Source organism: Mus caroli, unplaced genomic scaffold, assembly GCF_978045245.1.
Source record: "Mus caroli unplaced genomic scaffold, Mus_caroli_1 scaffold_19, whole genome shotgun sequence".
In the NCBI taxonomy this organism is placed as follows: Eukaryota; Metazoa; Chordata; class Mammalia; order Rodentia; family Muridae; genus Mus; species Mus caroli.
This window is the reverse complement of record NW_028227274.1, coordinates 27,641,967-27,656,086: the sequence shown is the minus strand read 5'-3', so window position 1 is coordinate 27,656,086 and position 14,120 is coordinate 27,641,967. Positions and strand designations below refer to the sequence as shown.

General features: G+C 44.3%; 1 protein-coding gene across 2 annotated transcripts in view; it reads right to left on the bottom strand.

The window, feature by feature from the left end:
- Positions 1–14,120, bottom strand: part of Pik3c3 (phosphatidylinositol 3-kinase catalytic subunit type 3) — a 79,449-nt gene that overhangs the window by 27,489 nt on the left and 37,840 nt on the right. For both annotated transcript variants that reach the window (XM_021150598.3, XM_021150599.1), the window contains 6 exons: positions 11,520–11,625; positions 10,174–10,290; positions 5,767–5,898; positions 3,076–3,204; positions 2,402–2,471; positions 507–571 (listed from right to left, as the gene is read on the bottom strand). In XM_021150598.3, coding sequence (XP_021006257.1) covers positions 507–571; positions 2,402–2,471; positions 3,076–3,204; positions 5,767–5,898; positions 10,174–10,290; positions 11,520–11,625 — 619 coding nt within the window. The remainder of the gene's footprint in view (positions 1–506; positions 572–2,401; positions 2,472–3,075; positions 3,205–5,766; positions 5,899–10,173; positions 10,291–11,519; positions 11,626–14,120) is intronic.

Sequence of the window (14,120 nt, the reverse complement as noted above, 5' to 3'; positions counted from 1 at the left end):
GGCGAAGTGATGTGGAAGACCACTCTTTCTTCTGAGGGGATGAAATAAGCATAATTCCCCCACAAGACCTCTAAAAAGAAAAAGAAAAATAGAAAAAAATTCCCCAAATTCAAAATTTGCCACAACATGGGCACAGCTGTACAAAATATGTTTGAAGAAAAATTTGGTGTAAACTTGTTTTATGAATGAACCTTGAAAATAACTAAACATGTTCATGAATTATTGGCTAAATAAATGATAGTATATCTGCACTTTGGAGAAGAACACAACTCTAAGCTTTAGTCTGTATAACGTACGGGGGAGGGGAGGTTTCGTGTTAAGTGTTTATAGATAGCTATGTCAGTTCAAAGGCGTGGGCATCCACCGACTAACAGCATAACTTCCAACTACAAACAATTCTTACATCTGAAGGAAACAAAGACTTGCAGAAACAAGAAAAACAGAGACTTGAATTTTAACAGAGTCCTTCTTCGTCAGCCTCGAGTATTCCATAATGACGTCATTACCTGAATGCTTCCCTCTGTGTCAAGAACTTCTGCGACAGGAACCGACTGGATGAACTGCATGAAGCCTATGTGGAAAGAAACAGTAATGCATTAAACACCACGCTTGCCACACCCAGGCCCATCAGGAAGGCTGATGCTCTGCACTCCACCCGGGCTGCCTAGCCAGAGAAGCCAAGGCTCCGATGGTCATACCTTGCCCTGTAGCCATACACTCTTCTGTTTGCAGAGCAAGGTCTGTGGCCACTGTGCTAACTTTATGCTGGTCACAGAATTACTAGGCAACTTTTTCAACTAGTTTGATTTATTTATGTTATGCTCTAGATGTGTTTCTATAAGCACAAAGAACACAAATAAACTATATTTCTCAAGCCTAGCAGCCTTCTATAACTTTAAAACAAAGAGGAATTAACAACAGTAAAAATGTAAAAATCCTTCTAAGAAATGTGGAGTTCTGACTACTAGCTCTACCTTCTATCATCTCCTGAAGGGCAGAGAGGAACATGTAAACCCCTTAGACCACCACCAAACAACAACAACAACAACACACCAAAACCAAGACCCAGAAGGGTGCAGTATGCAAAACAGTAAGAGTAAGAAGAAGCTGGGTCAAGATGGAACGAGAAGAGTATAAAACAACAAGCACACAAATCAGAGTGAGTGAGGCGGCATGTCTGGATTCAGCAAACAGGACCCATATTCAGTGGTCCTGACACCTTGTGGGCACAGGGCATCCCTGCAGAGTACAAAGAGAGGGAAAAGCTACAGCCACTCACTCCGACAAGCATTTATCAGTTTTCTATCATGTAGTATAAACTATGGCACATATGAAAGAAAAGATGCTTACCTCTAAATACGTAAGCTCAAGTTTTACTGAAATAAACATCATAGATGAGAGGAGACCAGGAAGTTGGGAAGGGAGATCCAAGTTACACAGCAATCAAAGGCCACAATGCAATTGGGCCCTGCTTTTAAGAAGCGGGGCAGTACCAGGTGAAGCATTATAGGAAATAAAGGGTCAGATACAAATCCCACACCTTTAAAGCTTGGTCTGAAAGAGCCTTAGAGAAGCCCAAGGGATCCACTCTAACCAAAGCCTTATGAAAGCAGGGCAGTAGCCATGAAAGAGCTGGACACAGATGCAGGGGTCTGACAGCAATTCACAACTCACTTAGGTGGCCTCCACTTTTTCTTTGTCCCAGGAGCAAATAAAGGTTAGAAATAAACTGCAGCAGAAAAGCACAAGGGCACAAAACCCCTTAACTGTACTTTCAGAATCTTGTTCCAAGGAGAGGCTGAAGGGTGTCCTCCTGACACCTCCAAACCGGTGTGGGAGAGGAAGGGAGGGTAAAGCACATAGGAAGTGCTGTTCAGTACCACAAAGACCTACAGGTGTGTTACGTGTGTGCTCAAATGTGTACATATGCATTCATGTGTCCATACTGTAAACGCAGCCAACACACACTCGCCGAGTGGATTTTGCAAACATGGTTCAAAGCCTTTCTGGGCCACTAAAACACCCCAAGGACTGTGCAGGCAGCTGTGAGAAAATCCTATGAACTACAGCCAATCAGGAGGTAGGGAGATGTGTTATTCCTATGTGCATGTGCAAGTATCTTCCAAACATACCCCGCCCTGTATCACTGCAAAAGGAAAGAAGTGGGAAGTGAGGCAGGGAAGATGTGGGGAACAGAAGAAGACAGAGGAAATGAACAAAGGGTGGGGGGTACGACAGGTCAAGGGAGGAGAGCTGGAGGTCGGGGGACAGGACGATGGGAAGGACAATCCAGTATGCCTTCAGTTCTCGAGTTCTAACTTTCTTAATGATTTTTCAATTTAAAAGGCAAAGTTACTGACCGGAATCTGAAGAAGGCAATCAGGATGCAGAAGGAACTCACCATGTTTTGTGCTAGTGGCTAACACCTTGTATGGGGTCAATTTCAAATCCAGGTTTTCTTTCCGTAACAGCTTTGATTGAAAGATAAAACACATGAAATGAATGTGATGGCCATCGGAAGCAGGCTCGTGGACACACCCCGCTGCATATGGACATAGACTGTGCATACCATACAGACAGAGGAGCAATCTTACGGGCAACACATTAACTCTCAGGGTGAGAGTGAGCTAATCTGTTTGGGTGATAAGACAGGTTTTATCTATTTTGCCTATGTTACACTCTGCCAATAAACATCACTATTATTCCTAATGCTTCATGCTCACCTTCCCAGACAGAAAGTGCCAGGAAAGACGGACACAAGGCAAAGGGGAACCAGGTTTCTCTAAATGTCAGAGACAGGAATGGCAGTCAGCAAAAATCTGACTCAGTAGATCTGACAACACCATGAAGCTTGGGAGAAAAAAAAAATGTTGTACTGGAATGTGCAATCCTACTTGCCATTAGAGCCACTTTACAGTGACAAAAATAAGCTTGGTCAAGGTCAAGAGGAGACTGCTGAGCTTTGTAGCATTGTGAGTAAAGGCCACAAGTGCTTCTGGGTCTGTGAACATGGACATGACAAACTGCAGTTTCTAAAGTGAGATGACTCCCCTGCCAACGCAGACTTGTGTTCACCTTGTCCATGAGGGAGATGATCTGAAGAATAAGCTGATCTTGACGCAAGTCGTCTCCATGCTTGAAAATAACTGGGTATTTGCCTCCATCTTCAGTCTTGAAGAACAGCTGGGCAGGCATAAGAGCACTCTGCAAGAAAAAGACACTGACTGAAAACTGATGACAGTTAATGAATGAAGTTCTACCGCGTACAGAAGGGAATGCCACCTCTCAGCTACCCACACAGATACACAGGACCTTAAGCAATGAACTGGCTGTCAGAAAGAAAAGCAAGGTACCATGCAGGAACTGTAAGTGCATGACACAGGCAGGCCGAAGGCACCCGCTTGTCACCATGCCAAGCGGTGCAGTGTGGACAGAGGATGTTACCTAGGGGACTGCCAGCCTGCAGCCAATGTGCTGGTCTGAAGGGAAAGAAAGACAGGTGGGGAAGCTTAAGCATCATGGACAGAGAACAAACTAGAACCTTGGGAGAGGCTGTCTGTTGTGAGTGATCAGCCCTGCTACCCAAGTCCATGATGAGGTCCCAGTCCAAGCTGCCACTGAGGGCTATATCTAAGTCTGTGGCAAGACAGCAGCAGGGTGGGTGTCAAGTGTCTGTGGCTCACAGTACCACTGAGAACATAGGGATATGTCAGGGCAACTGTTGGGGACCACGGGGATGTCTAGGGGATGTGCAGAATTGACACCACCCCTCACTGAAGAGCTGCTCCCATCTCTCACTGGAGGGGGCACCCAGGAGAGTGGGCCATGTGACTTGTCCAGGCAGCAAAGCAGAGCTGACCCTGGTGGTCTGGGTGAGGCAACCCTGAGGACAGTGAAGGAGAGCTGGCCCCTTCCACTGGCCACTCACCTGCTGTGAAATGGCCTGTGTGAATGGGACGATACCTACCCCTGCCCCTTGCCACCTGGGCATTTAGGAGAGCAGGCCCTGAGTGTAGGGGCTCCTGAGAGCTAGCTAGCCCTGCCCCCTCACTGGCTGTAGCACTTAGGAGAGTAGGCTCTGTACCTCGCCTTAGCAACACAGTGGAGCTGGCCCTGACAGAGAAGCATGGGTAAGCCAGTCCTGAGGCTGTGAGAGGTGGTCTAGCCTCTCACAGGCTAAGCTGTGGCACTTGGGAGAGTGGGCCCTGCAACCCGATAGGGCAGCAGAGTGGAGCTGGCACTGTCCCTGAGGGCAGGAGAGCAGACTCTACCTCTACCTCAGGCAGCAATGGGTGGCCCGGCAGGAGCAGTGCTGGAGAGCTTGCCCTGGGGGAATGTATAAGGGAGAGCTGGCGTGCTGACCAGCGCAGCTACCACATAGGCCCAGATCCAGTTATCTGAGTTGGCCCATCCCAAAATCTGTATCATCTACAAATGGAACTTGTGAAGGAGCCAGTCTAGCTGGTCCAAAGCTTCAGGATCTGCACAACTTAGGGCAACAGAAGGATAATTAGGAGGTGGCCAGGTGAGGATCCAAAATTGATGGTGTCACAGAATGTAACCTCCTTCGTCTAGCCAGGCTGGTTCAGACCATCAGCCACTGTGGCGGAGCCACCTGCTGTGCTGCTTCTCATCCCTCTCCTTTGATGTGCCACTGCCTGCTACCTGCTAAGGCCAAAGATCTCCAAGATCTCCAAGATCTTCAGGGAGTTTCTGCTAAAAGGCAGTTCTGACAACTTCACAAGGAACTTGGCGTGACTGGGGATGGGCTTCCCTCTTTATAAAGTACAGATTATCATTAAACATTTGAGTCTTGAACAGAATACTGTCTTGGCTCTATTTCTCTCTCTACCCGCCTAGATTTCCTCTTTTCTTTCAGTTCCAAGATGCCTCCCAGGCTCGAACCCAGACATGAGAGCCACAGGTGGGCCCCAACAACAGAAGACCAATGATTCACTGGGCAGAGGGCTATACTGTGGGACACAGTGTGAAATACTGTATCTTCCAGGATGAGATTTTTTTTTTCTGTTTTGTGATTTTATTGTTATTTGTTTGACTGTTTTTTATTTGTGGTGGGGAGGCTGCAAGGGCAAAAAGGCGGGAAGATGAGGGGTGGGGAGAAGAGGGGCGGGGAGATGAGGGGCGGGGAAATGAGGAGGACTGCAGTGCATGATGTGAAACTCACAAAGCACCAATGAAAAGTTTAAAAAAAAAAAAAGAGTAAAGAGAACTATTACCTAAAAATGTAACAAAAAAATATAAAGTATGTAGAATGAGTATTGGGCTGAGATATGTTCAAAAAATGTAAAAGGGCCTCACAACAGACATTTGAACTTATGTACTTAATATATAATGTCTTGACATTAACTTTAACATACATATGGCTCTAACTACTGTTTAAAGAAGTAAATTTACTAAAGATAAAGTTCCGGAGATAAAAATATCACATATTTTCTCTAGAAATGTCTCTATAATTTTAACAGAAGATCTTAAAATATAATAACAGGCCAGAAAGATATCTCAGTACTTATGAACACTTTTTGCTCTTACAGAGGACCCAGGTTCATTTCCCGACAGTTACTTGGTGGTTCACAACCATCTGCAACTCAGGTTCCATAGAATCTGCCACCTTCTTCTGACCCGCCGGCACCAGGTATACGGGCAGTACCCACATACACGCAAGCATAACACTCTTGTGGTGGTAGCTCTGCTCTGACTGTAAACACTGGGCTCTGGTCACACACCGTGGGGACCCATCACACTCACCTTGAACAGTGTAGCTGTTTCTGGGATGATTCCCCTTATTTTCACCTGTGGCTCTAGTGGCAATGGGATCAGTTCCACATCTGATAAGTTCATTTTCTCATTATCTCCAAGCAATGCCTGAAGTCTCTCATTCTAGAATAAATTAGAGAGGAGTAATGAGGTGGAAATGAAAGAATCGTTCCCAAGCATATAATAATGGCACAAAACTGATTCTATTAACATCATTTACAAAGCACAAAAAAGTACCTGAAAAACTACAGCAACGAGGGCCTGCCTTCCACCCAAGAGACAACCAAGGAAGTCTCGAGGACAACCCTCCCCCTTCACAAGGCAGTTTCTTATGTCTTGTTCTGAAGGTTCTGTTAGTTTATGGCTTTTGTAGGGAGCACTGTCAGACAAGGGTACTTAGAGTTTCTTAAGACACACACACATAAGCACATATACACACACAAACACATAAACACACAGACATAGACACATTATGTAAATGTGCTATACATACACTCCACATACACTGATATACTGTGTGTAATTTTAGCTAAATATAAAAGAATATGGTTCCTAAGACCAACAGAGTCAACTAAACTGGACCTTTGGGGCTCTCAGTCTGAGCCACTAACCAAAGAACATACAGGGTTGGACCCTCGGACTCCTCGCTCATATGTAACAGATATGCAGCTTGGTCTTCATATGGGTCCTGAACAACTGGAACATATCCGTATGTGGGATATGTTCTTCTAGCTGGACTGCCTTGTCTGGCCTCAGTGGGACAGGAAATACCTAGCCTCACAGAGACTTCAAGTACCATTGTGGGGGGATACTCAAGGGGCCCCACACACTCAGAGGAGAAAGGGCAGGAAATATGGGGGATGGGTTGTGGAAGGGCGTTTCGGGGGGGACAGTGAGTGGGATGGGAAGTGAATAAGTAAAAACATTAAAAAAATAAAAATAAAAAGAATATGGTCCCTAGAGGCTTTGTAAAAAATTACTGTCCTCTGTCCCTATTGTGGGAGATAGCACACCCGTAGGACACAGGACTCACCTTGAGGCTGAACTGACCTAAAAGCTCTTTCCTGAGGCCTAGCTTTCATCCTTCCAAGAGATACAATGCAAGCTGCCAAGGGAGGGAAGCAGATACGCAGTTCCTGCCTAACTGTAACACCTATGAACCACAATGACCAGCATGGCAGGACAAGCATAGAGGTCCAAGAAGCTGCATCACCCATCGGCAGCAAGCAACAACTGTCACCCAATCTGACTTAAAGCCTACTCCAAAGGATGGAAACCATGCCTCCACTGGACACCTCACCAACTTCCTGGAACAGTGAGGGCATCCACCTTAGAAATCATCAACGACTTCCACTTAGCTAGGCCAGCATAATTCTTTGCTCCATTCCAAATCTCCTCCTTATACTCACAGGTAAGAACACTCCTCATCAAAGCTTCCCTTTCCAGAAAACGGAGCATTCTTCACAGAATTCACAACTGGACACAATGTGGAGCTCAACTGACTGTGGGGAGCCCAGCCCCAATGGATGCATGCACACCAGAGCTTCTGCATCTTTGGCTCAGAGAACACAGCAGAAGAGGGGATAGAAGTGTAAGGACCAATACCAGGTGCTGGAACACAGTCCAGGAATGGACTCACGTGAAGAGAGTTCTGAGTACTTGTGAGAAAACAACAAGAACACAAAGCAAGAGACCCATGAGCCCACTTCCTTCAAAACAAGAAATTGTTCTTGGAATGTGTCTTATATTCCTCCAAATGTAGTAGATAGGAGTGAGTTTACTTCACATTATTAATTATTGCTTGTTGTTGCTATTCAATTATGTCTGTATGGAAAAACATGCTTCGCCACATGCTACTTATTGGGATGTGTACAGCTTGAAATCATTAGAACTTCACTCATGTGACCTTCTTATTCTCAGAGTATAAGTTGTCTGAGGCACTGAATAAAGTTGGCTATTGCATGAGACTTGAGTCTGCATCCTTTATCGGTTCCATTCTCCCAGGTCGCACTGCTTCCATTGCTAGAGTTGTGACACCAGGGAGCCTGCTATAAAACAGTCTGTCCTAGAAATGGTTGTGTAAATAAGACAGAAACTGTAGCAAGATTAATGGATATGTTAACATAGAAAAAGAAAAACAAGATCACCAAGTCCCAGGCCTAGCCACAGGACCAGAGGCAATTAATCATTTACTACTAGGAGAAGAGAATGAGCCCCCTTATTAGTTCTGTCCGATGCAGAGTGGTCAGCCCTATGCACACCACCAAGTGTATATGTAACGCTTGAGTGTGGGGTGGGTGTGAAGGGATAAAGGGAAGGTAACTGGGAGGGCCGAGAGGGAGGCGAGGGAAGAGGGAAGTGATTTTATTAGAGTTAAAAATGCTTATATATAAGAAAGACTATGAATATGTATGTGTGTGTGTGTCACTTGAACATGAAGCAGAGTACATATATCTATCTATCTATCTATCTATATATATATATATATATATATATGTGTGTGTGTGTGTGTGTGTGTGTGTATATAAGCAACAATCATTTATAAATAATCCACTTTGCAATAGCAACAGCATGCCTTCAAGAAACACCTCCTTCTGAATACCTAGACTCTTCAAGAGTGGCAGAAAATGCACTGTCTTACTGCAGCTGAAGAAGAGCCAGGAATAGACATTCAAGTGGAACTTAAAGGTTCAATTTCTTTGTCAAAAGGATTTATGAAGCCACAGAGAAGGGTAATTGTATTTGGTGCTTAATTTTGCATGACCAAATATTAGCCAAGTATTCCATTATGCTACCCTGATGCATCTTTTAACTATCTAAGAGGAAAATTTAATTAATTTGGAGGAAGCTGCTACCTACCCACTACCTCTGATTCTCACTTTTATCAACTCATAGACATACTGGATAGAACACAGATTTGAGAATCTGAGCAATCCAAGTCATCTCTGACATCCACTAAAGCTCACCTACCCAACTTCAAGTAATCCATTTTCTTTGAAGCCAGAATCTTGTACTCTTTAAACAGGCAGGAATATCCATGCTTTACGGAGGAAAACCAGACTTCCATATCCAGAGAGATAAAGTGCTTCAATTATGATATATGCATCAGAGGCGGAAGTTCTATAGAGTCACTTAAGAACTATATGGTCAACAAATATTTAAGGACTGCCAAACACAAGATTATTTCCCTTCAGTAAGACTCCAAGACCTCTGAGGTTAAAATCAATTCTTAGCAGGTACAAGTCTGTTTCTGTATGTCAGTAAGGGGCATGATCAATCCTTCACAAAAGATGGATGGCAGACTGCTGGTGTGGACCAGTGTCTGAGGAGTCCAAGCCTTGTTGTTACTCACCTTCATCCTCAGGTTTCGCCCCTAGTCTCATCAGACTGTCCAGAGAATGGCTGATAAGATCAAAGATCCAAGCTACAGGCACACCCACTGCTGGGGACCCACTAGGGCCTGCTTCTCACCCAGAGAGCTCTGGGGACAGGATGTTGTGATGGGCAAATGGCACTGGGACTTTATTTGAACATGACTATGATTCTTCTAAACAATAAGGAAAATGCAAACTTGATAAAAAAGTATTTCTGCTCTGCCAATTTTCTTGTCTCATCAGATGAACAACATTCCTGATCATCTCTCTGTTTAATTCTTGCCTTGTAAGGTTTGACTCAATTCAACTTCTCCTGCTTCATCTTTGATCTTATAGATCTATATTGCTCAGATGGGTTGTGGTCTTTGACAAAAGCCACCAAGAAACATCCGCCTATTTTTATCTTACAGGACTAGGAGAAGGGATGACACCATGTAAATCCTTCATATCAGTAAAGTTATCACCTGGAAAAAAATAGCATTTGCTGAGGAGATACCTAGCTGTTTTGTTTATTATGTGGAAGCTTCCCACTTAGGAGAAAGATGGCTGCTAGCCAGAGCATACGGTTCTGCAAGGTACTCTGGTCCACTGTTTTCTCACAATGTGCATGTCAATGATCTTACGTCTCTAAACAACTATGATTCTAAGATAAAGACAGCAATGCAATATAGATGACACTACACTTGGGGACACTGGACCAACTGATCCCTTAGTCCTCTAACCTGCCATTCAGCACCACCTCATGTTAACATGTGTTAACTTACAAACCAGGACCCCACATCACCAGTGCCATGGGCTCCTGGAACTAAAATTACCTATTAGAAGTTCATCTAGAGTCAGGCACAGTGGCTCATTCATGGCTTTAAACCTAGCACTGATGACAGGGGGACAGGAGGATGAAGTCAAGTTACAGAGCATGTAAGAAACTGTCCCTAAAAAGGAAGCAAACAATGGAATTTGTGTATATGGCAACATCAATGGTCAGGACTGTGGGCTGGGTCGTCACTTCAGACCTGGGGCTCACCTTCTTCTTGCGGTTCCCACTTTCTCTCTGCACCGCCTTCATCAGATGGACCAGGCGATCTACAAAGGTTTGCTGTGCCGCCAGCAGGGAGCGCATGACTCTCACAGACTTGTCACCCTGAGGGAACAAAGTGAGGACATGAGTTCTGCTTTCACAGTGGGATCTTTCCCTTCCTCCTCTAACCTTCAAGGTGAAACTGAAAAAGACCTTGATTCAGAAGCAATGAGAAGCCTGCTGTCTAGGGTGGATAGAGATATTACCAACAGATAGAGTAGAAAACCACCTGGGTCCTGAGCAATGGTTAGTGTATATGACCATGTGACACAACAGGATTTATTTACCCTAAAACGCTTCTACTTGCTAAAAAAGATCCTGATTGCAAAGCTTAAGTAAAAATCTCCCTGAAAAAGAAAAACTCAAATGCAGTAAACACTTGCTGAGTAAATGTTTTAGTACAAAGAAACCACCCATGCAGGAATTCCCAGTTCATGCAATATTACACAATGCACTTTCTAGTTCATTGCTCACAGAGGTCTGCTGAGCCGCCAGCCTGGAAAGTGCAGTGGAGAAAATAGTATCTTCCCATTTAAAACACTTAGGCTCAGAGAGAGTGCAGGGCTATAACGGGGTAAGCTGCGGGGCTCATCTGTTACTTGGCCTGACACTGCTCTGGGACCTATACACGAGCTTTGTCTAAAAGTGTGTGTCAAGCTGTAATTTAGCTTTTTAAGGAGTTCAAAAAGAAAACAGCAGATGCAGTAAAGAGATACCAGGAAATCATTAGCACCATCAACTGTTTTTCTTTCTCTTGCACCCTCTGCTGGCCAGACATAGACTTGCTTTAGAGAAGCAATGGCAGCATAAAATGGCCCTGTAAGGTGTTTTTGAAGTCAGGCAAAATATGTACAGGAGAACTATTGCTAAAGCTGAGATGAAAAAGGAGGACAGGAAAAGTAAAATTAAGGGACCATGGACTTACTCATTGTTTGGTTAATATAATGTTTATTTAAGATAGATATTTAAGAGCAAAAACCATGGGTATCAAACAAAGAGGCCACACACACTAGGAAATGACTAACTATGCTCCAATAATTTATTTATAAACACTAAACTTGGGATTTTAAATTTTCATGTGCCAGAAACATCAATCTCCTTTTTAAATAAAACATATATTAATTGTTTTATTTTGTCTGTTTTGTCTGAATGTCAGTGCACGATTGAGCAAGCCTGGTGCCCATTCGGGCTAGAAGAGGGTAGCGTGTCAGATGCCCTGAACTGAACCCAGGTCCTCCGGGACAGCAGCCATCTCACCAGCCCTAAACCAGCCAGCTGCAGCATCTGAGTACCTTGAGCAAGGCTTGGCTGAAGCGCCTCATGACGTTCAGGTACATCTCGTGAGTCTTTGGGTCCCGCTGCTGGGTGTCCTGATCTTCACACTCCACTATCACATACCTTCAAAAACACAGTTCAGATGCTGGGTGATGAGAAGAGATACTCAGGTCCATCCTGTCAGTACTTACACTGCTTCATAAGAGAGATTAACACAAGGCTGTAAGAGCCGAGGAGGGATAAAGACACCTTCCAGCGCCATCCCTTTACAAGTTAACACTAAGCAGGCACCCATCATGACGATCAACAGGGATAGCATCAATCTGCTAGGCTCCACGGTTTTCTAAGTGAGGCATTGGAACCATGCTCCACTACGACATGAAATACCTGGAAACAGCAATGCCTTCCTTTTCTCTTTGTCAGTGAAACTTACATATCCACCAAGTAACTACAGAACACACATACTACTCCCCTGCCTCATACTTGGGCAACAAAAGGTGTTCTTGCACTGAAAAGCCCTCTGGAGCTACCTTTTCTCGGACATGGTTTTGCAAGAAGATTAAAAGTTTAAATTAATTTTTTTTAATTTCTAATCTAATCTACCCATTTCTCAAAAACCCATATAAAACCTCAATACTTCTATTACAAAAGTTGTTTTAGACAGCTAATAAAATTGTTTTCCTAAATCTAAATTTCCTGAATGGTTATAAACACCACACATACACAAATAAGTTGAGGTGAGAAGTAACGTAATACATGTTTTGAAATGTTTTGGTAGTAACAAACCATAACATACAACAAAGATGTAGTTAATTAAAAAGTAGAACCCCTATGGCACTTAACATTTCTTACCTCTTACTTCTCTAATTATTTATTATGTAAGACAATATTTCTTACTTCTCTCAGTTTCTCAATGCTAAGCTGTAGAGCAGCTTTAGATCACCTTCAGTGGGCCATGAGAAACACATTTCTGTCAGCCTGCTTGCTTATCACCAGTGAACCTGGAGAAGAGCCAGGGTGTGCAAGCCTGACTCTGGCACTTGGGAGGCAGAGTACTAAGTGCTGCCCTGGGTTCCATGAGACCCTGACTCAAAACAGTGAACACCGGGAGAGTGTACGTACTTCTCAGGACAGCGCTTTTGGCTGACTCGGGGGTGGGGGAGGGGTTTGCCAAGTCAGAGTCCATATATTCATACCCATGCTCTCTCCCAGCCCTGTGTGTGTGTGTGCGCACATGCGTGCGCACATGTGTGAGTGCATGCCTGTGTGTGTGAGTGTGTATGTGCATGTACACAAGTATGTTCAGGAACACGTATATGTATTAGCAGACTTGCATTTGTGTGTCTATGGAGGTCAGAGGTTGACTCTGCTGCTGCCCTTAAGAGGATTTCTCACTGAACTTGGAGCTTACCGATTTGTTAGGAAAACTGGCGGCTCAACTTCAGGCATGTGTCTCTCCTCACCCACCCCAAGGATGGCAGTTACAAGTGTCCTCCACTCACCTGGCTTTCTATGTCCGTATTTGGGAACCAAACTTATGCTTGAAGAGCAAATGCTCTACCCTGAGCATCCCGGAAGAATTATTTCTATCCTGCCAAGCTTACTCAACTCTACGCCAACTCCAAAAACCACCAGAAACTTAGAAACTCCTTAACTGACACATACTGTTACCCTTTATAGACACTGTCACTAGCAGAATCCATCCAGTGCTCATGTGTTCTCTTCTCCACTACACCCCAGCAGGCTCATGCCTGGTGGGAGTACATGATCGTTATCGCTGTCTGACTTCAATGCCATTGATTTAGGCAAAATCTCAATAACGGTAATTCTACAATATGAATTTATATATCTTTTTCATGTGAGGTGTAGTTTCCATTTTATTCTCTAGCTCGGTTTCATATTCATCCACAGTGATTTTCAAGCACCAGAAACTTTAAAAAAGTCAGTGTAGTATTTTTAAATAAAATATATAAAATTCAACCTTTCTTTAATTACTGAATGTTCTATCAATAAATTCTTCATGGTTTTCGGATAAAATTTTTCACATAGTAAATAAAATACACAAAAATTAAGTCTTCTTAAAAGTGAAGCAGGAAACCTGTCTCCATCACATGGGTAAAAAAGGGCTAAGGCATGACGACAGTCACATCAGAGAGCAGAAGCCCATAGCTAACACACACCCAGTGCTGACTCAAATACCCAGATGCACGCACTGCCTGTGGTCCTCCACCCCCTAGCATGCCTGTGCAGAAGCCCATAGCTAACACACACCCAGTGCTGACTCAAATACCCAGATGCATGCACTGCCTGTGGTCCTCCACCCTCCCTAGCATGCCTGTGCAGAAGCCCATAGCTAACACACACCCAGTGCTGACTCAAATACCCAGATGCACGCACTGCCTGTGGTCCTCCACCCCCCTAGCATGCCTGTGCAGAAGCCCATAGCTAACACACACCCAGTGCTGACTCAAATACCCAGATGCATGCACTGCCTGTGGTCCTCCACCCCCCTAGCATGCCTGTGCAGAAGCCCATAGCTAACACACACCCAGTGCTGACTCAAATACCCAGATGCACGCACTGCCTGTGGTCCTCCACCCCCCTAGCATGCCTGTGCA